At 49.0% G+C, this 25,198-nt stretch overlaps 1 protein-coding gene across 1 annotated transcript in view; it reads left to right on the forward strand.

Moving 5' to 3' along the window:
- The first annotated feature begins 4,757 nt into the window (after positions 1-4,757).
- The window catches only part of RNF24 (ring finger protein 24), a 46,118-nt gene continuing 25,677 nt past the window's right edge, over positions 4,758-25,198 (forward strand). Inside the window, 1 exon segment of the mRNA XM_077301183.1 lies at positions 4,758-4,916. Coding sequence (XP_077157298.1) covers positions 4,885-4,916 — 32 coding nt within the window. The 5' untranslated portion in view covers positions 4,758-4,884.

Below are 25,198 nucleotides of genomic sequence, written 5' to 3' on the forward strand. Positions count from 1 at the left end.
CGGCCACCCCTCCAGGGCTGCTGGAAGTCAACTGCAACTCGACAGTACTTTCCACCCACTCCCAAACAGGCCCGAATGTTAGTAATTCCTTTAAGTTATAAATAACTTATAGTGGTGTACGTTGGCCAAGGCCCAGAAAGCTCCGTTTGGTGTGCCAACAAGAACCTGGGTGTGCCGCTTGGTATGTTTGGGTTTCCCCTACGAACAGCGGGCTTCCGGTGCGTATCGCAAAGGCTACACCCAGCGTCTCGAGTCAGATCTGGCTCCCGTTCAAGAAACTCCTTCGGCTGGGCAGAAAGCGCGGTGTGATTCTTCGGATCCAGGCCCTTGCGTTGAGAACGACGTAAGGAGGAGATAGGAGGGAAGACGCAAAACTTTGCAGAATCACACCGCTGCACGTGATGGTGAAGCAATTTGGAAGGCTTACACATGAAGCTGCCTTCTACTAAAGCCATCAGTCCCTCGGGGTTGATGTTGTGTACTCAGGCCGGCAGCAGCTTTCCAAGTTCACAGCTTCAGGCCTTCCACATCGCTCACCACCTGGTCGCCTACAGCTGCATGGCGTGCAGAACCTTCCCGGTTCTATCCCCGGCGTCTCCAGTTGCAAGGCCAGGGCCGTACGTGTTGGGAGAGACCTCGGCCTGAGACCGTGGAGAGCAGCTGCCAGTCTTGAGTAGACCAGAAAGCCTGATTCAGTAAGAGGCAACTTCATCTGGGATCCTTAACTGGAGATGCCAGGAACGAAACCTGGGACCTCCTGCAGGCCAAGCAGGTGCTCTGCCATCAACCCACAGCGTCTCATCGACTCCAAACTCTTGATGCTGTCCCCCGAGCTCCTTAGCCTGCCGATGAGCCCTGAATTCTAGTTCCTCAGGGCTACTGCACAGCTGGATCTGCCGCCCTCCCATGTTTCCAGGAACATCTGGTGTCGCCTCTCCCTTCCACCCCGTGTCTCCTCTAAGAAATCGAAGCAGCAGATCTAGGAAGCTCTGTCCATCTGGTGCCATCTACGCTTGCCAGATGGTAAGATTAACCTGAGGGCCGCTCTTAAAATACCCGCTCCTTTGCAGTTGCGAAATTGGTGGAGAATACTCTCTTTTGCACGTTACGTAATCTGGCGGCTTTCCTCTTAATCAGGTCCGACTCCCGGGAGCGCGCGGGAAGTGAGACGTGGAACATCCGGTTTTGCTCTTCCAGTGCACCATTGGGGCGCGTCTGTTTTATGCCTTTGGTTGCGTTTTCACCGTTCCAAGTAGATTTTCTTTGTTTACTTTGTTCCTCAGATGGCTTTTCTTACCAGCAGGTGTTTTGCATCATTCGTTCTGACTTCTGGTTTGTCCTCACAACAACCCTGTGAGGTAGGTCAGGGCGACTGGGCAGTAGGAGATATGAAAGTGCTCAGTGGTACAGCATCTGCTCGGCCTGCAGAAGGTCCCAGGTTCAATCCCTGGCACCTCCAATTAAAAGGACCAGGCTGTAGACAATGTGAAAGACCTCTACCTGAGACCCTGGAGAGCCATGACTTGGGGCTGTGGCTCAGTGGGAGAGCATTTGCTTGGCATGCAAAAGGTCCCAAGTTCAATCCCCGGCATCTCCAGTTCAAAGGACCAGGAAGTGGGTGATGGGAGAGCCCTTGATAGATGAAGGATCTGTTTGGGGAAAGGGTTGTGGCTCAGTGGCAGAGCCTCTGCTTTGCATGCTAAAGGTCCCAGGTTCAATCCCTGGCACCTCCAGTTGAAAGGACCAGGTGATGTGAATGACCTCTGCCTGAGAGGAGAGCGGCTGCCGGCCTGAGTGGACAATACTGACCTTGATTGACAGATGGTCTGATTCAGTCGAAGGCCACTTTGATTATGGTCAGCCTTAGGAGGGGGGCTGTGACTCGGTGGAAGAGCCTCTCTGCTCTGCTGTGTTTGGAAAAGCGTTTCCCCCGCTGACGGCGGAGCCAGCTGTCTTCCCAAACCTGATAAAAATAGACTTGCATGCCTGAACATTCAGCCGCACCCTGGGCCCTGGGAAGAGCTCTCTTGTATGCGGGAGTTGGCAGACGATGGCACCCGGAACCGTTCATTGTGTCACGGGGGCCAGAGACAAGCATTGTCACGAATTTATTGCAATCCTGCCTGTGTACCATACATGCACCTGATACTCTCCAAGTATTGGCTTCCCAAGGGTGGTGAAACCTCCAGCTGTGATTGGCTTGAACTGCCCTGACGTCAGAGAGGTGCACAAAGGACCCTGGAAAGTCTCTGCTTGTTATTGTCTGGGAGAGATTGTGTTGCAAGACAGGCTGGAGAAACAGGAATGAGAGGAACATTAGTAGGAGGAGATTCATGGTATAATGCCAGTCTGTGCTCATATGTTTTAATAGGTTTCAACTGGATTACACCTAGTCCTTGTTCTTACAAAGCGTCTCCAAGTTACGTCACTTCAGAACGTGGCCAGTGGCTTGCAGGTTCCCCTGTTCAAAAATTCCTCGTACCTAGAAAATTAGCATGCCAAGGTGAAGAGCTCTCAGCTGGCTTCCTAGATCTGCTAGGTTTCTACATGCAAGTTAAAAAAAAAAAACAGCAAAGGAGACTCAAGCCAACTGCTTTCCAGAGCAGTGTATCCAGGGACAGGTTCCCACCCTGAAGAAGGAAGAAGAAGAAGAAGAGTTGGTTCTTATATGCCGCTTTTCCCTACCCGAAGGAGGCTCAAAGCGGCTTCCCTTTCCTCTCCCCACAACAGACACCCTGTGGGGTGGGTGAGGCTGAGAGAGCCCTGATATCGCTGCTCGGTCAGAACAATTTTATCAGTGCCGTGGCGAGCCCAAGGTCACCCAGCTGGCTGCATGTGAGGGAGCGCAGAATCGAACCCGGCATGCCAGATTAGAAGTCCGCACTCCTAACCACTACACCAAACTGGAAGGGGGAACAGGGGATGAACTAGAGACCCGTGGGGCCATGACTTGCAAAGGCCAGGAGTTTCGCATTCATTAGAAGAAGCCAAGTCATGTCCTTGGCTGCCAGTCCATAGTAATTTGCATTAATTATTGACTGCAGAGACGAAAACAAGGCACTGCCAGGTATCACGGCCCCTAATCATCCTCTTAGAGGGTAGCTGTGTTGCTGGGAAAGCTGGGTTCAAATCCAGTAAGAGCTTAGAGACCGACCAGGAAGGGTTTTATGGTGTCAGCTTTCAAGAGCCAAAGCTCTCTTTGCCACAGCCGATGACTAGAGCTGTGACTCTCAGAAACTCACACCCTAGTCATCTCTTTGGTCTCCAAGCTGTTACTAGATTTTAATTCAGTTGTTCTGAGGATCCCGTATGCTGATTTCATTTTTAAAGGACAGGTGTTGTGGTTTGGTTAAGAGCAGCAGTTTCTAATCTGTCGCACCAGGGTTTGATTCCCCGCTCCTCCACCTGCAGCCGGCTGGGTGACCTTGGGCTCGTCAGAGTCCTGATAGTGCAGTTCTCACAGAGCAGCCCTGTCAGAGCTCTCTCAGCGTCACCTCGCTCACAGGGAGTCCGTTGTGGGGAGAGGAAAGGGAAGGGTAGAGGAGGTCAGCCACTTTGAGGCTCCTTCAGGCAGTGAAAAGCAGGGTATAAAAACTAACTCTTTTTTTCCCCCCAACAAAATTCCTAAGCGTTTTTACTTCTGTAAAGTCATTTGCACATCATTCTGGCCTTCTTCTGCTTTCTACGATCTTGCAACAGCACCCCCTTTCTGGCTCCCCACTTTTGGAAACATAAAAAAATACTTGCATTACTTTTGTCCCCCCCCCCAGATGTGCAGTTTTGATTGTCAGAATACGCGGCCGAACGTCTTCCAGCTCATTGCAGCCGAATCCCATGGATCAGGGGTAGTCAAACTGCGGCCCTCCAGATGTCCATGGACTACAATTCCCATGAGCTACTGCCAGCGAATGCTGGCAGGGGCTCCTGGGAATTGTAGTCCATGGACATCTGGAGGGCCGCAGTTTGACTAACCCTGCCATGGATGGATGACGGCCCGTAAAAGTAAGGAACGACCTGGCCGGGCATGTCTCAGACTGTTGGCCAACCCATTTGCATGCTGGGACACTGGGGAGGGGGACAGTTCAGTGCATATAAATCAGCGGTTCTCCACCTTCCTAATGCCGTGACCCTTTAATACAGTTCCTCATGTGGTGGTGACCCCCGACCATGAAATTATGCAAGGGTTCTTTCACAGAAATTAAACCGAAACTGCCCAATGGCGTGAAGATCCATTGTTCATGATTGAATATAAATTGGGTTTTTTCCCCTGGGGTTTCTCAGTTCAGTTCTGCCTCTTGTCCCGCCATGCCGATCTCGCTGTTTTCCGCTGCTCCAGACGGACGAATTCTCTTATCGCGATCTACCCCGCAAGGCTGTTGTGTGGATGGCAACCTCCCCCCCCCCTCCCCGGCCAAGCTGCTTGCCCTGCCGCGACCCCTGTGAAAGGGTTGTTAGACCCCCCAAAAGAGTCCCGACCCCCAGGTTGAGAACCACTGATATAAATCCACCCTTATTGTAGAGGGCATTGCAGCGTTTTCCAAGTGGTCAAACACAGAGGGTCTCTCAACCATACAAACAATGAGTTAAATTCTAAAAAAGAAGATAAATATAACCCTACACTGGGCTCCGGTCCACTCAGCTGGCCACCCTCCCCTCCCCTCCCATGCGTGGAGCAGATGTGTCTGTCATTCTGGCCTCCCTGCCTCGTCAGGGGTCTTTCCGCCTGTATTAATTTCCCTGTCCCGTAACCACAGCTGTCTTCGTGTGGCCAGTGGGACTTGGGGTCAGTGGCGCTCTCTCTCTTTGCTTCCCCCTGCTTCTTTGTGCTCCTCTTGGGGCTTCTTAGAGTGTCTTCCTTTTTCTTGTGAAAGAGTAGCGTTACCGATGTCCATCTCCGTTCAGATGCCGAACTTCATGTAAGTCGCGCTCCGAGCATTACCGAAATTCTGGGCGAGACGGTGCAGACGGAGGTCGTGGAAGAGCCAGAGAAGTTGGCTGTTGGGTTCATTTGCTGCGATTGAGGTTTGATTGTCCAGAGTTGGTGGTTTGTGTAGAAGCCAGGGGAAAAAGGGGTGGAGAAGTTTGATTTGGAATGCTAGATTTAAGTGTAGCAATGCCTTATAGGCAGATAAGTATGAATTCCAGGGTATGAACTTTTGAGAATTAAAGCTCCCTTCGTCCTTGCAATAGTGGTATCCTTTCTCCTTTAACTAGGTTTGCTTAGTACGTTTAATACCTGTGTTCTTGCGTATTTGAACCAGTGGCTTCTTGGCATTGAAAGTGTTTCTGATATTAGGGTTTAGTTGCCCCGCTGCTCTCAAACTCGGTTGCAAATAGTTTAGAAGGTGAATTTTAAAACGCTAATGGTAGTGAGGGGGTGGGGGCAGAATTAGAATGGATAAAAGTAGCTGGTGTGTTTTTAAAACTAATTTGTTTTTTAATTTTGGGAAATCTATTGCAGGAAATCTGTTGTTGTTTAAAATCTGTTGTTGTTTAAAAACAACAACTTGTTAGAATTCTTCGATTCGAATCCAGGAGCGCATTCGAGATCAATGTAATTCTCGAGGTCTGAGGTTTCCAGAGTCAGCCTTCCCCCCGAAAACTCTCAGATTCCAAACTGACCTCCACCACAAATTCACCAAAAAGCCTTAAATGAGCCCCATTCTCTCTGCCTCCATCTCATCAGCGGCAATACCAACCTGTTTGACTGGTGTATAGGTAACCAATTGTGTAGCAAACTAAATATCCCCCAATCTCATCTCTCCTCCTGCGATAGCCCCAACCCCCGGAGGCAAAAATATGGATTGGCAATTATTAAAGATTGGTTGACAACGGGATTTTAAAGAAATGCTAATTTGGTTTTATTGTTAATTACTGCCTTAATTGTTTTAATGTTTCTAACCCTGTGCAGTTTATCCTATGTTGTTAACCGCCCTGAACCGGTTTTTAGGAGTAGCCATATATCAAATTGCAATTTAATTAATAAATAAATCTCCAGCTAATAGGGTGCCCCGTGAATGCGCAGCTCACAGGGCCAATGTCTGCAAAGCCGTATTACGATCCTTGTACGTTCACTCTCAAAAACTCTTTTTGGTAGCTGAGGGGCTACTGGATTTGAATCAAGCTGTTTTACTGCACACCGACACAGCTACCCTCTGAAACTGGCTCGAAATGAAATCTGAGTTTACTCCCGGGAATCATGCAGTATCAAAGCAGCTTTTCGAGATAAAAAAAGGACTTCTGAACATAATTATTATCCATGACAGTCCTGTGTCCTATGCTTATTTTTGGCCCCATCTGCAGCAACGTCCATGCACATATGGATGACCTTGAGCTTTCTGAGGTCTCATTATGCAATCACGCAAAGACAATCCCTGCGATCGCCAGAGATTTGCCTCTCGCACATGGCGTAGCACAGGCCCTTGGACGCCGGTCGGCATATGCGAATGTGGCTTTTTAGCGGGATAATACAGTTAGCGAATGACATTTCAAAGCGGAATGTGGGAAGCGCTCTCAATTACGTGAGGCTCATACGGTGGGCTGTGCTGCCATTCGCCCGGTGAGCCACGAATGCGTGAGATACTCTGCTAGCTGGAGATGAGTCCTGCTGGTATCTGTACACCAGATACTTGTATACGGGTTAGTTTCGTCGTCCCTGTATTGCTGCTGATGAGACAGAGGCAAAGAGAAAGTGGCTCATGAGGCATTTTAGTAAGTTTGTGGCAGAGGTAAGATTGGAATCTGGGTCTTTCCAGCTCACAGCTTGTTGGTCTGTTAAGCTCTATACTGGGAAATCCCAACCAGGGGTCTGTGGGCCCTTGGAGGTCCGTGGGAGCATGGAATGGGGTCCATGGCCTTTTCCCTCCTGCCTTGATGGACATGGCCACAAGCTGGGGGAACCGGCCCATTCCTCCCCCTGCATGACTACTTTCATCTTAAACCATCTCCTCCTATAATAGTTATACTTTCCAGACCATGGGTGTATATATATACATTTTTCCCAAGTTAACTTTGCTCAAAGATCTGTGATATGGTGTATTGTCAACCACTACCATGGTGGCTTGCAGATTTTCATTTGTGAAGGTTCAAGGGGATGGCAGGTGACGGAATGACTGATCGAGTTGTGAGAGTCCTGCATAGTGCGGGGGGTTGGACTAGATGACCCAGGAGGTCCCTTCCAACTCTAGGGTTCTGTGATTCTCCATTCCATGAGACATGTGAGAATACACTCAGGCTCAGGGGGGACTTCTATAAGGGTGGCACTTTGGAGAATAAATATTCTAATTGGGGGGCGCCCAGAGATATATTTGGATACTTTCCATTACTGTGGGAGCCTCTCCATTCATCTTGTTTACCACCGTATGGTCCCCCTTATTCCATCACATGAGTGCGTTTAAATATTAGACCCCTGAAGAAGACCCCAAGAGGGGTTGAAACGCGTTTGGTTTTTCTGGTTTCTTGTCATTTATCCATGTGTCAGAATGTTTTGGATTTTGTCCAATAGTGCATGATAGATGTTGATGTTTTAAAGTTTTATATGTCCACATGTATGGAAATTAATATTTGCATTTTAATATTTAATACTTCTACTGCTGCTGCTCAACCTTTTAGGTTCCCAGCTTGTGCACACAGGTTGGGTCACTTTGTTCCCTCTTTCGTAGTTTCCTTGCAAATTTTAGCCGTCGTTCCCTCCTGCCATCTGAAAGAGACGTATCCTGCCATTCGCCCCTTCCTTCCTCTTGCCCCTTTTGAACGGTCCCGGGCGGCATCTGGATACACAACACACAACTGTGTCGTGTTGCAGAACTCTGAGTGGGTCCGTTCGTTCTGTCTGGATTCGCATAATGAAAATTGTCGACTTGGCATGTTGTGCAATTGCGTTGCTGAGGAGGAAGGGGAGTGGTTGTTGTAATGACGGGCTTGTACTCAGCCGGTGCCTGATTTGGCTCTTTTCTCCTCCCCGTGACCTCGCCCCACCCTGATCTGATCTTTCCCTTTTCTGTGCGGGGTGTGTATATTTTCTATGCCACTATGCCCTAGAATCATAGAGTTGGAGGGGTCCTCCTGGGTCATGGGTCATCTAGTCCAACCCCCTGCACTGTGCAGGACACTCACAACCCTCTCGCTCATCCACTGTCACCTGCCACCCCCTTGGACCTTCCCAGAATCAGCCTCTCCTCTCTGTTTCCTGTTTGTTGCTTTTTTGTGGTATTTACTGTATTGGATAGAGCCTCTTGTGGCGCAGAGTGGTAAGGCAGCTGTCTGAAAGCTTTGCCCATGAGGCTGGGAGTTCAATCCCAGCAGACGGCTCAAGGTTGACTCAGCCTTCCATCCTTCCGGGGTCGGTAAAATGAGTACCCAGCTTGCTGGGGGGTAAACGGTCATGACTGGGGAAGGCATTGGCAAACCACCCCGTATTGAGTCTGCCATGAAAACGCTAGAGGGCGTCACCCCAAGGGTCAGACATGACTCAGTGCTTGCACAGGGGATACCTTTACCTTTTTACTTTATTGGAGGGGGGTAAGACCGTCCCCAGTAGTAGCGGTGAGATATTCAGGCTGCCTTATATATGGCAGGAATTCGGCTTCTCTCTCACACACACCCCCCCCCCCCGTGTTCAAACCACCCAATTGGACGGGGAGTCCAAGAGCTATGCGGGGGTATTTGTGTGCTGCATCCTAGTAATCCAAGGAGGCAGAGGGTCCTTCTCTACTGTGTTGCACATGCCTGGGCATTGCATCAGGTCCCCAGAATAACCAGTTAGGTAGCTTCTCGAACTTGCAACTCTTGGACCCTCTAAGGCAGGGGTAGCCAAACTGCGGCCCTCCAGATGTCCATGGACTACAATTCCCAGGAGCCCCTGCCAGCGAATGCTGGCAGGGGCTCCTGGGAATTGTAGTCCATGGACATCTGGAGGGCCGCAGTTTGACTACCCCTGCTCTAAGGTTTCACCCTGTGCTGTATGTTCGCACAGAGCTAGATTCATAACAATTTGTCTCTTTCCCTGGGAGCGATAGTTCTTTAAGGAGAAGCAAAAATCCCTTAAATAAAATACCTTCTGGGGTTTTTTTGGGGGGGGGCTGGGAGTTGCCCTGGCAGGTTGTACAGAAGGGTTGTCCTCAGAGACCACCGTGGCTAGTAGCCACTGATAGACCTATCCTTCATGAATTTGTCTAATCCCATTTTAAAGCTGCTTGCCCGTGGCCATCCCTACATCCTCTGGCAGCAAATTTGAAATTTGAATAACTCGCAGTGTGAATTAGTGTTTCCTTATTTGACTGATGCTTGCTTTATTATTTTGTTCCTCCTCAATCATATATTTCGATTCACGTTTGTAGCTCTCGAGCTGTAAAATGAACCTGAGGTCCTGTTAAGGTTGCCAGATCCGGGATCGGAAATACGTGGAGGTTTTGGGGGCGGAGCCTGGCGAGGGCGGGGTTTGGGGAGGGGAGGGGCTTCAACCGGAGATAAGGCTGCAAAGTCCACCTCCCGAAGTGGCCATTTTCTCCCAGGGAACTGAAATATTTTGCTCGGAGATCAGTTATCATAGTAGAAGATTTGCTTCCCCAAATAGAAGTCGAAGTAACCGGCTAAACTCGATCGTGCTTCATTTAGGACACAGGGAAATTTTCCAGGTTTCTTTCTGAATCACATTTCTTGAGAAGGCTACGTCACTGCCTGAAAGTTTCCTGATTGATGTGTGGGAAGAATGAATGGAATCTCTTCTTTGGATAATTGAGGGATGGTTTGACATCACGAGCATAAGAGAAGCCTGGTCAGATCAGTGGTCCGTCTTCTCTTTTTAAAAATTATTTTTTATTTATATCCCACTTTTCTCTCTAATCGGGATCCAAAGCGGCTGATTGCATTGGTGTCCCCTCCGCCAGCTCATCCTCCTTGTGAGGTAGGTCATGCAGCCAGCTGGGTAACCTTGGACCAATCACAGTTCTTTTAGGGCTCTCTCTGTCGCACCGACCTCACAGGGTGTCTGCTGTGGGGAGAGGAAGAGAAGGTGATGGCAAGCCACTCAGAGACTCTCTTCAGTAGTAAAAAGTGGGATACAAAAAAGCCAGCTCTAAAAATCAGCTCTGAAGACTAGGCGTATGACCATCTGGCAAGGTTCACTGGCAAAGCAAGGATTCGAACTCGGCTCTCCCAGGTCCACGTCCGGTGTCCTAGTCAAGGCCTATCAGCGCACGCTTGCATAGTAATTGCTATGCTGTGATATCTGTGTTACCTGTCTACTGTGGCTCTGTTTATACTTTGTTGCTCCTCAGCAACTGGCATTCTGAGGTATACTGCCCTGGGACATGGAAGTTCCATTTGCTGTGAATTGGTCTTCTCCTCTTCCAGCTCCATAAGGAAGAAAAGTTCCCGAGAAATGTTTTAAGAAACAGAGCCCTGCAAACCAGCCGTCATCATACTTCTGGTGGTAGTCAGCCGCATAAACAATGTGCTTTCCGAAGACTCCCGCCCTTTAACATGGTTGCGTAACTGTGAATTCCTGTATTGTGGGGGAGAGGTAAAGAAGGTTTTCTCTCTTTCCGTGTTCTCTGATCTCAGTCTCTTTCGTCTGCAGCTGCCTGAGTGGCAGAATTCCCTTAGGAAAGTGGGGGACAGGATGGGGATTCGTTTATTTCCCCCATTTTAGCCGAAAATTATTTTCTAAAAAAAAATCGGGGTGTGTGTGTGGGAGTAGGGTTCTAATCCCTTTCAATGAGATCAAGAGATTAATGGTTTAAAATGCTTAGAAAATTGCAGGGATTAACTCCGTCCCGGTCCCTCCTCCCCTGGGCCCGTTCCCCGTTGTCAGCAGGGACGACGGTTAACCTTATGCTTTTCAGCAGGACAGGCAGGCAGGCGGCTCCCCCGCAGCGAGCAGGTACAGAATCCCTCATCTGCCCACCATGTCAAATGAGGAATAGATCTTTGCCCTTTGCAGAAAAGATTGGCAAAATGAACCCCCCCCCTTTCCCCAGCTCTACGGATTGCAATTTGGAATTGCCTCGAAAGAGCTTCCGCACACACTGAATAATGCAATTTCTATCCGCTTCAGCGTCTGTTTGCGTGCGGATGTTGCCGTTTCACGCCGTAAAATCCAGTCACTGAGCACATCGAAACTGCATTATGCAGTGTGCGTGGAAGTACTTTGTGCGTCCTCCTGCTGTCACTTTGCATTGATCTGTCCTGTGTCTCCTTAGCTTGGAACCTGCAATGGGGAGAGCCAGCGTGACAGAATGGTTAAGAGTAAGGGCAGAATTTTAAAAAAAAACATTAAAATCTCCCCCTCCGTTCACTCAGAGCCAAAAACAGCCGGCACGGGGTGGGGTGTGGGGGCTCTCCCCAGCCACCATGCTGTGGTACCATTGAGGGGCTTTCGTGGTACCATGGTTCCGTGGATGGGGAACCCTGGCTTAGAGTTATAATTAATAGGTAAGGCGGATGAATTACTTCTGTTCACAACCGGAGATGCCTCTGCCGTTAATCACTAGCCTTAACATTTTGATTCCCCTTCTGTTTTTGTGGCTGAGAACAGAACCCGAGAGCCTGATACATTAATTCTAGCTAGATATTATGCTGCATGTTTATGGGATATCTCCATGATGCTGCTTACGAATTTCCTGCTAATTTACTCTGTCCCTAAATCTGCACTGTGATGGTCCCTATTTTTTTTTGTCAGAGCAAATGTGCGTGCACAAAAAAGCTCACGCCTAGAATCAAACCTCATAAACGTGCCATCAGACTCAAATTTTGTTCTGCTACTTCAGACCAACATGGCCACGCACCTGAATCTTTCAATTGTAAAGTTTGTTTTTTTTTAGCCCACTAAAGCGCCCTTCAGCTGCGTGGTGCTTTTTAAGCTGTAACGATTATATTTAGCTCTAGAAAGACAATAACCTCTGAGGAAGATCACCTCCCAGCCAGTGTGGTTTAGTGATTATAGAGCAGTAGACTCTTAATCTGGAGAACTGGGTTTGATTCCCTGGTGACCTTGGGCTAGTCACAGTTCTCTTAGGGAAGTTCTCTTAGAGCTCTCTCAGTCCCACCTACCACACAGTGTGGGGACAGGAAGGGAAAGGTGTTTGTAAGCCACTTTGAGACTCCTTCGGGTCATAAAAAGTGGGGTATAAAAAGTGAGGTATAAAAAGTGTAAAAAGAAATGGGTTGATATCTTGATGCTCATCTAATTATTATTAATGATGGTGCCTTTCTGCATCAGCCCTTTGGCAGCTTCCTTTCTGTGCTGGAATCATTCATTTCTCCTCCGATTCTCCTGGTGTCCCGGCAGATGGGAGGTTCCCACCTGCGCTTTTGAATTGCCGCATCAAAGGCGGGGAGGTTTGGACCGTGGCTTGTTTTATTCAAATGGGCATCGACGCCTGCCAGACGAGAAGTTTCCGAGCCGGCTGTCTCGAGTCCCGCCTGCGCCTTGAGGTTTGGCCCTGGCTGGGCTCCTCTGGCAGCGCCGAGGCCAGGCACAGCCCGGAAAGGAACAGAGGGCTGCCGCTTGGCTAGGAGGAAAGGCAGGATGTGCACGCAGCGCACTGCAACATCAGCTGTCTTTGCTGTGCGCGCGGCAGTGTGGGCTAAGGTAGCCAGCAGGTGCCGTGTGCTGTAAGGAGAGCGGGGCAGATGCAGAGTGCAGATGAGATCCAGTGTGCCTCTCCTAATAGCTGGAGAATCAGAAATTGCTTGGCACATGGGCACCCAAGGGTCTTTTCTATCCATAAGAAGAGTTGGCTATTATATGCCGCTTTTCTTTCCCTGAAGGAGTCTCAAAGCAGCTTACAATGGCCTTCCCTTCCTCTCCCCACAACAGACACCCTGTGAGGGAGGGGAGGCTGAGAGAGCCCTGATGTTAATGAAGGAGAGTTGGTTCTTCTATGCTGCTCTTCTCTACTCAAAGGAGTCTCAAAGCAGCTTACAATCGCCTTCCCTTTCCTCTCCCCACAACAGACACCCTGTGAGGTAGGTGAGGCTGAGAGAGCCCTGATATTCCTGCTCGGTCAGAACAGCTTTATCAGTGCTGTGGTGAGCCCAAGGTCACCCAGCTGGCTGCATGTGGGGGAGCAGGGAATCAAACCCAGCTTGCCAGATTAGAATTCCACACTCCTAACCACTACAATAAGCTGCCCACACACGGAATGCAGTAGATATCCCCTTGTTTCTGGAAACAGGAAGGGTCTGGTCTGTGCTGCAGGTCCAAGTGGCTCCAAGAGCATTCTCTGGCCGGCTGCTGTAAGGAACAGGAGTGAGCAATTTGGTTATTGCCGGTCCAAGGACCATTAATTGATTGACCGATTGAGCACTTTGATATTATGATGTGTAACCTGTGGGAGCCCAGAGTGTCCCAGGTGAGCCCAGTCATGTCAGATTTAAGCTAAGCAAGACTTCTGAACTTTCCACCCCAACATAGGCACCATGGCGTCTTTGAAAGAAATGCATGCTGGGTAATTCTGCCTGGCTAGCCAAAAATCTGACAATGGTTAACTGGGGTTCCTGGGTACATCCTCACGCCTCCGTCTACAAGATGCTGAATTTCGCTTTCGAATGAAGCTCTCCCTCCCCCCCCCGCTTGCCCAAACCAACCAACCGGCTTTTCCTGTTGGGTTTGTTTCGGAGTCTCGCGTGAGCGGCGAGGTAATCCTGATTGGCAGAGGACCACAGCCTTGGGTCAGAAAACTCCCCACCACGGGCTGGGTTGTTTTCGTGGGCCTGTTTTTAAAATGCAGGCAGCCAGGGGCGGAAATCACGTTTTGGGGCATGGGATGTTGTTCTCTCTGCGTCCGGGCTTGTGCCAAGTCATACGGCGCGCCTCTGAGAGCTGCCAGGGTGGCATTTTGAGCCAGCGTCATGCCCAACTTCTGTGGGAGACAATGCCGTTGCTTTACCCTGAGTCAGGCTTTTAGTTTCTCCGAGTCAGGATTCTCGGGTCTGCCCAGGGGGCTCTGTTGCTTTTAATGTACAAGATTTATATGCTGCTTTTCTGACCGGATTCAAGTTTAGTAGCACCTTTTATTTGTTTATATAGATTTTTATACCGCCCTTCCATACGTCTCTGGGTGGTTTATATTTATATGCTGCTTTTCTGACCGGATTCAAGTTTAGTAGCACCTTTTATTTGTTTATATAGATTTTTATACCGCCCTTCCAAACGTCTCTGGGTGGTTAAAAAACAGTTTCTGGATTCACGAAAATGCCTCTGTTGACCTGTTAAATACGAAGGTGGTTGAGTTTAGCAATTGCGGTTTTTCCTGCGGTCTGATTCTTTTCTCTGGAGATGCCGGAACCTGAAATTTGGGACTTCCTGCATGCCAAGCAGAGGCTCTTCCACTGAGCCAGAGCCCCTCCCCTTAACAAGTGCATGCATGAAACTTTCCATATGGGGAGAGGGGTGCTGTGGCTCAGTGGTAGAGCAGAGGCCCATCAGTGGCCATAAGCCACAAGAGATCTCTGTCCAGAGCAGGGATGCTCTCTCCTCTTGGTGCTTGGAGAGCAACAGTGTGAAGGATTCTAGAGTCCTGGCCCCTCTGGTGGACCTCCTGGTGGCCCCAGGTTTCGGCAACTGTGAGACAGTGTTGGACTGGGTGGGCCTTTGGCCTGATCCAACAGAGCTTCTCTTGTGTTCTTAGTAATAAGAATATTATAATAGTCATAAGAATATTATAATCACTACTGCTAATTATTATTAATTAATACTTATACTACTAATAATTACTATTTAAGCCAGTTTGGTGTAGTGGTTAGGAGTGCGGACTTCTAATCTGGCATGCCGGGTCCGATTCTGCGCTCCCCCACATGCAACCAGCTGGGTGACCTTGGGCTAGTCACAGCACTGATAAAACTGTTCTGACCGGGCAGTGATATCAGGGCTCTCTCAGCCTCACCCACCCCACAGGGTGTCTGTTGTGGGGAGAGGAAAGGGAAGGCGACTGTAAGCCGCTTTGAGCCTTCTTCAGGTAGAGAAAAGTGGCATATAAGAACCAACTCTTCTTCTTCTTCAGTAATATCAGGGCTCTCACCCACCTCACAGGGTGTCTGTTGTGGGGAGAGGAAAGGGAAGGCGACTGTAAGCCGCTTTGAGCCTTCTTCAGGTAGAGAAAAGTGGCATATAAGAACCAACTCTTCTTCTTCTTCAGTAATATCAGGGCTCTCACCCACCTCACAGGGTGTCTGTTGTGGGGAGAGGAATGGGAAGGCGACTGTAAGCCACTTTGAGTCTCCTTCGGGTAGGGAAAAGCGGCATACAAGAACCAACTCTTCTTCTTCTAATAATAATAATAATGATGATGATAATAATAATAAATCTGTATATATACCCCACCCTTCCAGGGCTCAGAGCGGGTTCCAGCCTTAAAAACATCTACAAAGTTAAGGTATTCCAGCTTCTGCCAGGCCTTCCCCAGAAGAGGGAAGAATTGGCAAGAGCAGACCTCCCAGTGCTTCTCCTTCCTCCCCTGGCGATGAGGCCAGCTACTAGGGTGGATGCTATTTTTGGCCTGGACCATGAGCCCGGTGGTGCAGCCCCTGCGGAAATAATTTATGTCCCTCAGGGGCCCGATGGCTCCTGGGAGCTCATTCCAGTAGGCTGCCGGCAGCACCAACGTCATCTCTTTCCGGCTGGGGACCCCGAACAGATGCTGCTGTGACAATTTCAGAGCTCTTGGGGGATTATAAGGGAAAAGGGGGTCCCACAAGTACGCTGTGTTGGCTGTGCTCCTCATCCCATGCAGGTGTCCCCATCTTTTCTGGCACCTGTCTAGGAAGTGGGAGGGGCCAGGCAGGGTTTTGCCCAGGAAGGTTTTTGAGTGGCTATCGGAGATTTGATTGGCTCTATCGTTTCCAAGGGACTCTAAGGCGAACAAACTGGTCAGTCCTAGAGGAGATCAGCCCTGACTGCTCTTTAGAAGGCCAGATCCTGAAGATGAAACTCAAATACTTTGGCCACCTCATGAGAAGGAAGGACTCCCTGGAGAAGAGCCTAATGCTGGGAGCGATCGAGGGCAAAAGAAGAAGGGGGCGACAGAGAATGAGGTGGCTGGATGGAGTCCCTGAAGCAGGTACGAGCTTAAATGGACTCCGGGGAATGGTAGAGGACAGGAAGGCCTGGAGGATCATTGTCCATGGGGTCGCGATGGGTCGGACACGACTTCGCACCTAACAACAACAACATCGTTTTTTTTAAAGGTGACGGCTGCTTAGAACAGCTTACAGAATGGACTTACAGCTCCCCTTCGTGGTGTTTTCCAGGCAAGAGACAAACAGAGGTGGTTCACCATGGTGGGACAACCCTGGACTTCCTCAATGCTCTCCCATCCCCATGCTAAGCACAGCGAACCTTGCTTAGCTTCCAAGATCTGATGAGGTCAGCTAGCCGGGCCTATCACTATTTCTATCTGCTTTTCATTCGGCATAATTAATTGCCCGAGGTGGGCACGTAGCAGGCTTAAGGTCATGTTTGCACCAGGAATTCCGGCTGCAAAGCTGTTTGCTGTGTGGGAATGTGGGCTGCCATCTGCAGCCTTTTTGCTACACATTATATTGAAACTCTGTCGTATGTCACAAGAGTTCGGAGAATATCTTGCTAAATTTGCAGTTGTTTTGGAAGCTGTTGTAATCGAAATAAAAGGACTGCTTGTCACTGAAGGAAATGATTATGGGAAAGTGTTTATTGAACTGGGGAACGCTCTGGCAAGTGGTCCACCTGTAAATAAAGTTGAAGAGGATAAGAATTTTACTTGGTGTTCCAGCATTTTCTTATACTGGCTCTGGAGGATGGCATCTGAAGTGTTTTGTGCCCAAATGGGCGGGTGGGTGGAGATGGGGGGCTGGAGGTTAAGAAGAGCCAATGGCTCCTACATAATTTAGCAAACGTTTAGAGATATTTGTATCATATCAATAAAGAGATTTTCTTCTGCTTATTGGAAGGAATTGGCTGAAACGTCACAATTATGTCTAGGCCTTGCAGGAGCTGCTGGATTTCAATCGTGTTCAAAGGTCTGCGTTGTTTTTTGATGCTTAATTCAAAAATTTTGCGCATTCCAATTTCACACCAGCTGTCTTCCGTCTTGTTTCTCAGGATGTTTCATGGGAACCCACCCTTGAAGTAAAACTGGGGTCCCACTCCCAGATGTGGGAGGGGGACACATAGTTCACCAGGCAGGAAAATCAGATATTCATGAGCTGCATCTCCGTGCTTACCAAGATTTGTATGGGAAATTTGTCTTTCTGAAACACCGAATTCGAAAAATTTGAATTCTGCCACCTTTTGGCGTTCCGTGTTGCAATGTTTGCGACTTTTAAAATCACGCTGGGTTTTATTCGTTATGTGGACAGTGATGTGACTTTGAACACAGAGTTTGCTGTGGCTGGAAATCTTCCATGCACACACGCAGACTGCCAGGCGTTTCTCTTGCTTTCAAGCTTATCTCTATTTATTTAGAGATATATGTCTGCCATGTTCTCCTTAAATTATGCTTGAGGATGTCTGTGATGCAGCTGTATCTGTTAATTCTGGTGTCAAAGTACCAGAACAATGGACAGGGGTAATAAGATCAATAAGCACAGCGAGATAAGAGAGTAACCAGAAGTATAAATGAGAATTATGCAGGCGAATAATTATCCAGTGACTGTTGGGTTTCTGCAGGTTGCCCCCAAACGCAAATCGTTGACTTGGCGCAAAAGATCAATTTCATTGAAAGCAAGAAACTTAACCCAAATAATACTTGTTAGGAACTGAAGTCCAACTAAATAGACTTAGCATATAACTTAGCATATAACCCCGCCACCGAATCCCAGCAGATGAATCATACTTAAAAAAAAAAGTCTGGAGGAAGGGGAGTCTGTTAGATTCTGGCACGAGGAAACCTCCATGTTCATGAGCAGTCTATCCGTAGAACGATGGATGTGGGAGCCAATGGAGGACCGATCTTGTGGTCCTTCCTGGAGGCATCTGGAACGGACGGGGACAAATTGCTCATTTTCACGTTGACCTCAGAAGCTCCTTCTTCTGTGTGTTTTGCTCAACGTCCCATCCCCTAATTCAAGAGAATGCCCCGTCCCCTGAAAAAAGTAAAAAATAAAGTATAAAAAGTGAAGCAGCTTATATAAAATATATGCAGATTCACAGGCGTTTCATTGTTGTGCTTAAGGGTTATGCTTCTTTTTCTCCTGCATCAACGGCCTTTGCCTTGAATAATTTCTGCTTTTTTTGGAATGGGACTGCGGATTCAGGGCCTGGGGCAGTCCTGCTTCCAACAGGGTCAACGGTGCCTTGCGTTGTCCTTTGGGACAAAAAACAAAACAAAAAGCCAGAAACACCCTGGCCATGCTCTGACTGCAGAAAGGCAGAGAGCCCCCTCCCCGTGCATTTCCTCCCCCCTTCAGTGCTGCAATTTCATGCTGTCATTTCCACATCAGCAGACAGAGGGATAGCTTATGCGCTGGCTCAAAGTGGGTCGCCCTGTGGGGCTGCAGGAGCACAACAAAATTACAGTCCAAGAGCACCTTTAAGAACAACAAGGATTCATTCAAGGCGTGAGCTTTCGAGTGCAGGCACTCTTCCTCGGACAAAATGGAACAGGGGTCATGAGAGTACACATATATAAGGAAAGGTAAATTAGTGGTGCCAGTTGCACAGCAGGCCTCCTTGCTCACAAGGAGACCGAAGGGACAGCGGCCAAAGGAGGCCAGGGCTTTACCAGCCTTTCCCCTTCCCAGGCAGCTCTAGGATTTTAAGAAGTTCTCAGATGCACTGAATGTGCAATTCTCCTGCTGTACAGTTGAACGAGGCAGGATCAAGGATGCCAGCCTCCAGGCGAGACCTGGAGATTCCCCGGAATTGCAGCTCATCTCCAGACTACAGAGATCAGTTCCCCTGGATAAAAGAGGGTGAACTTTACAGCACTGAACCTCACTGTGCTTCATGGATGCCAACCTGCAGGCGGGACCTGGGGACCCTCCCTCTCCCCAGCATTACAGCTCCTCTCCAAACAGCAGAAATCAGTTTCTCTGGAGAAAAGGGAGGCCATGGAAGGTGAGCTCTATGGTCTTGTCTGCAGGCTTCATCTCCCTTTTGTGCAGATTCTGCAAATTGCATGGTCTCTCGGCGCAGCTGTGGTTGTAGAAGCGCATATCTTGTTGAAACGCGGACAACGGGGGAGAATTGAGTGAAAAATGCAGGATGAACCCAGCCTAGCTATCGGCTGTGAGCGTTCTGGCTTCCGCTTGTTGAAATTCGCCCACCCTGGCCATTGGCTCGGCCACCGGGGCGTTACTGAACCTTTCTGAGCATTTCAACCGATGGGAGTTTAAAAATACCTTCGGCATGCTGTGCTTGGCCAACCGTGCGCTTTTGGTGCGGAGGTTGTAGAAAGGCCTTGTGGCTGAATGAGGCAACTGTCCAGTTTTGCAGGGAGGGGAAAATGGATGCAAGCTTATGACCCAGCAGGAAAAGCATACCAGAGTTTCTTCCTCTGGCCCATCAGCGACTTCTCTTTAAATATAATAATAATAATTTCATATGAAAGCAATACACGACTTATTACAGAACTGCTATTCCTTGACGATGTTAAAGTGCTATCCTGCAACACTCTGCTCAGTGCAGGATCAGCCTCAAGCATCCAGGAGAAGGATCTGTCCAGCCACTGCTTAAAGAGGGGGAGCTCCCCACCACTTTACACTGCCGATGAACTGCACACTCGCAGAAGACTCTCATGTCTGGCACATGATCAGTTAAGCCATACACACTTGATTCTTTCCTTCAAACATGTCCTGCCTTTGTGGCTGCATTTTTGTTTCTCTGCCGCAGGGTGCCTAATTTCAAGTTCTAAATAATAATGCACTCTTAATCTTTCAATGCACTTTACAATTGGATTTTACTAATTTGGAGAGCCAGCAGGGTGCAGCGGTTAAGAGTGGTGGATTCTAATCTGAAGAACCTGGTTTGATTCCCCTCTCCTCCCTATGCAGCCACCTGGGTGACCTTGGGCCAGTCCCGGTTCTGTGAGAGCTATTCTTCCAGAGCAGTTCTCCTAGAGCTCTCTCAGCCCCACCTACCTCACAGGGTGTCTGTTGTGGGGAAGGCGCTTGTAAGCTGCTTTGAGACTTCTTTGGGTGGTGAAAAGCGGGGTATATAAAAACCAACTCTTTTTCTTCCAGTGGCCAAATCGACTCATAAGCGGTCACCGATTCAGATTAAAACCATATTATTTAGCTTGTGTTAAAGCCTCTTTCATTGAACTTTGGGGTTTTAAATGTGTGTTTCGTTGCTTAACTTTTACTCCCATCCTCTCATGGACCTTGACTTGGGTGAATTAAAAGCCAAAATAAAATCAGGGCCCCACCAGCTGTGCTGAGTCATCTCTTCTCTTTCATTCGTCCATCCCACTTTATAAATAGTAATGAAGGGATGATGATAAAGATCCTGTGATAAGGCTTTTGCAGGAGGGGGCTGGTTATTCAGCCAATAAGTTCAGTGGGGCAAGCAAACAGAAACCCACAGGTACACAAACACACCTCCCAACCACACCTCCGGGCTAACGTTTCTCAGCTGACAGCTTTGTACCGTAGGCATCACAAAATCAGATCCTTGAACTTTGCTATTTGCAGGTTGTTTCGCTGCAAACGTAAAACATCACCCATTAAGTTGTCCAAGTTCCCTCCACGGATGGTTTGTAGGTCGAGATTCCTCTCTGCGTCTTTTCCCCCAGGAACGGGAAGTATTTATTTCAAGTAAGGCCTACTAGAACCACTGTCTCCAAACAGTTGTTATAGAATCATAGAATCATAGAATCATAGAGTTGGAAGGGGCCATACAGGCCATCTAGTCCAACCCCCTGCTCAACGCAGGATTAGCCCAGAGCATCCTAAAGCATCCAAGAAAAGTGTGTATCCAACCTTTGCTTGAAGACTGCCAGTGAGGGGGAGCTCACCACCTCCTTAGGCAGCCTATTCCACTGCTGAACTACTCTGACTGTGAAAAACTTTTTCCTGATATCTAGCCTATATCGTTGTACTTGAAGTTTAAACCCATTACTGCGTGTCCTCTCCTCTGCAGCCAGCAGAAACAGCATCCTGCCCTCCTCCAAGTGACAACCTTTCAAATACTTAAAGAGGGCTATCATGTCCCCTCTCAACCTCCTTTTCTCCAGGCTGAACATTCCCAAGTCCCTCAACCTATCTTCATAGGGCTTGGTCCCTTGGCCCCAGATCATCTTCGTCGCTCTCCTCTGTACCCTTTCAATTTTATCGATGTCCTTCTTGAAGTGAGGCCTCCAGAACTGCACACAGTACTCCAGGTGTGGTCTGACCAGTGCCGTATACAATGGGACTATGACATCTTGTGATTTTGATGTGATGCCTCTGTTGATACAGCCCAAAATGGCATTTGCCTTTTTTACCGCTGCATCACACTGCCTGCTCATGTTTAGTTTACAATCCACAAGTACCCCAAGGTCTCGTTCACACACAGTGCTACCTAGAAGCGTATCCCCCATCCAGTAGGCATGCTTTTCATTTTTCTGACCCAGATGCAGAACTTTACACTTATCTTTATTAAATTGCATCTTGTTCTCATTTGCCCATTTTTCCATTGTGTTCAGATCTCGTTGAACTCTGTCTCTATCTTCCGGAGTATTTGCCAGTCCTCCCAATTTGGTGTCATCTGCAAACTTGATGAGTAGTCCCTCCACCCCCTCATCTAGATCATTAATAAATATGTTAAAAAGTACCGGGCCGAGCACCGAACCCTGAGGTACCCCGCTACTCACCTCTCTCCAGTCTGATGAAACACCATTGACAACAACTCTTTGAGTGCGGTTCTCTAACCAATTCCCTATCCACCTAACGATCTGAAAATCCAGATTGCAGTCCTTCAACTTATCCATCAGAACATCATGGGGAACCTTGTCAAAAGCTTTACTAAAATCCAAGTAAATGACATCAACCAAATTTCCCCGATCCAGCAAACCTGTTACTTGGTCAAAAAAGGAAACTAGGTTGGTCTGGCAGGACCTGTTGGAGACAAATCCATGCTGACTTCCTTGGATCACCAAATTGTCCTCCAGATGTTTGCAGATCGCTCCCTTTAATATCTGCTCCATTATCTTCCCCACAACAGAGGTCAGACTCACTGGTCTGTAGTTTCCCGGGTCATCCTTCCTCCCTTTTTTGAAGATCGGAATAACGTTTGCTCTTTTCCAGTCCTCCGGGACATCTCCAGTCCTTAAAGAGGTTCCGAAGATGATGGACAAGGGCTGTGCAAGTTCTCTGGAAAGTTCTTTGAGTACTCTCGGGTGCATTTCATCTGGACCAGGGGATTTGAACTCATCCAGTGCAGCTAAATGCCTCTCGACCACCTCTCTATCCATGTTAACCTGCCACCCAGACACTATCCTTTGGCTACAGCCATCTCTAGATGTGCCTAAACACTTTGACCTGTGGGAAAAAACAGATGTAAAATAGGCACTAAGCCTTTCTGCTTTCTCTGCATCTTTCGTTAGAGTTTGTCCATCTGCACCCAACAGCGGGCCTATTGCCTCCTTTACTTTACGTTTGCTCCTCACGTAACTGAAAAATCTTTTCTTGTTACAATGGGCTTCCCTGGCCAATCTTAGCTCACTCTCAGCTTTGGCCTTTCTGATGATTGATCTACAGTGCCTAGTAACCTGTAGGTACTCTTCTTTAGAGCTCTGTCCTTCCCTCCATTTCCCTCCCTCCACACTGTTGTTACAGTGTGCCGAGAAACCCATGGGAAACACATCTCAAAATGTTTACATGTTGTCCGGGCCGAATTCTTCTGGAGCTCCAGTTGCCAGTTCCTTCAAAGTTGTCGAAATTCCTGCATAACGTAAGGGCAGGTTTCTTTGTGGAGTCCTCCTTTGACCTTCAGTAAGGTACGGACTGCGATTTGAGAGTTGTTAAAGCAGCGATTATAATTTTGGGTTCCGGAACCAGGTCATAGCTAACCAGGATAGAATCACAGAATCATAGAGTTGGAAGGGGCCCTACAGGCCATCTAGTCCAACCCCCTGCTCAACGCAGGATCAGCCCTAAGCATCCTAAAGCAAGATAAAAGATATCTGTACCTTTTCTTGACTCCTAGGCGTTGATATCGGGTTTCTTGAAGCATGTCAACTAGTGTTGAGCGCTTCGCCATCCAAAGCAGCCGGTCGCTTCTGAACGGTCGCTCAAGACGCAGCGGACCGACTGCATCGGACGCCGAAGCCCCCAACCCTCAACCCAGCAAACACCCAATTCTTCATCTGTCTCTAATAGCCAGTGTGGTGTCATGGGTGAGAGCAGTGGCCTCTCATCTGGGGAACCGGGTTTGATTCCCCGCTCCTCCACATGCAGCCGGCTGGGTGACCATGTTCAACTCACAGTTCTCTCAGAGCTCTCTCAGCCCCGCCTACCACATAGGGTGTCTGTTGTGGGGAGGGGAAGGGAAAGGGGGTTGTAAGCTGCTTTGGGACTTCTTCAGGTAGGGAAAAGCAGGGTATAACCTAACTCTTCCTTCTCCTCTTCCTCTTATATGTCTCATATTCTTGAACAGGATGACGTGGCAGATTGAGTGTTGGGGGAAGGAAACCCGGGTTCAAATCTCTGCTCTGCCACGAGGAAGGAGGGGACGTTGAAAAGGGATCCCTTAGGATTTGATCAATTCCCCACCCTTCCCCAAAGCAACGCCCGCCATTTGCCTCGCTGCCATTTTACCTTCTCAATGACCCTGCGAGGTAGGTTCAGCGTGAGATTGGCCCAGGGCCACCCAGCAAGTTTCCATGGCCCAGGGAGGGATTCGAACTTGGATTTCCCGTCATACTAAAGCTGCCTGAGATTAAATGGCCGATACGGACTGAGAGATTCTCCTCGTTATTTTTAATTGGGACATCCACCGGCCGAAATCTCCACTGGGCAACCCCATTCAAGGAAGCTGCAGAAGGGCGCGGTGGAGAGAGCAACTTGAAATTGGCCTCCTGGCCCCACCCAGGAGGATACGTGCCTCCTCTCACACGTCACCGAGTCCGTTCTTAATAGCTGGGAGACGGTTGGAGTCGCCGCCCTGTTTCTCCTTGTAACAGCGTTGGGCAAACCCAGACGGCGGATGGCCTGAAGCAATCCAGGGATTTTGTGCCACAGTCGCCAGCTTCCTTTTCTCTCCTCTTGTTGGGGGGGTGCAGCTGTAGGAGAGTGGGGTTTGGGAGAGGAGGGCCTTCCTTCAGTGGGGTGCGATGCGGAGAGCCCACCTTCCAATGCGGCCTTCCTCCCACGGTGAACAGATCTCTATCGCCTGGAGATCTTATGAGATGCCCAGCTGCTGATCGGAGAAACCTTTTTCAGCTTTTTTATCATTGAGAAACCCCCTGAAACATTCTCCAGGCTTCGAGAAACCCCAGAAGTGGCGCGATCATGCAGAATAGGGTTGGGAAGCAGAGCTGTGTGCATGCTTACCTGGGGCTTTTCTGCTTCCCACCCCCTCCAGGCCCATCAAGTGGCCATTTGGGGGGTCAACATGACCGAGGAGTGGGGAAAAACCTGTACTCTTTTTCGAGATGATCTGGTGTTTTTCCAGGTCTTCGCCTTCTGCGCACTCCTTCGTGGGGGGGGGGGTGCATCGCTCCCAATATCTTATCCCGGCTCCTGGCAGTCTGCGTAGGGTTCAAAGCAACTTCCCGAAGGCCTTTGCTGGCAGGTTATATGGGGGCTTTGCCTCTGTTCAAGCGGGAGTCAGCTTTCTCCAGAATATCAGGGCTATTTTTAAGACGCACGTGGTTGTCCCAGCACGGATGCCTTTCGGCTGTAACCCATTTCGCCACATCGGGGATTTGCGGTCGAGGTGTCAGGGTCCAAGTGGGGGGTGTATAGTCACGTGGGACGGAGGGGTGCCAACCTCCAGGTGGGTCTGGAGACCTCCCAGACCATCTCCAGAAGAAGATGAGTTCCGCTGGAGAAAATGACTCCCAAGTGGAGGCTGGATCTGATCCCCAGGCGGCGTAAATGGTAAAATTAAACCGCTTAAGCCAGGGGTAGTCAAACTGCGGCCCTCCAGATGTCCATGGACTACAATTCCCAAGTAGTCCAGCGAACGCTGGCTGGGGCTCATGGGAATTGTAGTCCATGGACACAATTGTAGTCCATGGACATCTGGAGGGCCGCAGTTTGACTACCCCTGGCTTAAGCAATTCCGCAGGGCCTGCAA

This window comes from Paroedura picta, chromosome 10 (genome assembly GCF_049243985.1).
Source record: "Paroedura picta isolate Pp20150507F chromosome 10, Ppicta_v3.0, whole genome shotgun sequence".
Lineage (NCBI taxonomy): Eukaryota > Metazoa > Chordata > Lepidosauria > Squamata > Gekkonidae > Paroedura > Paroedura picta.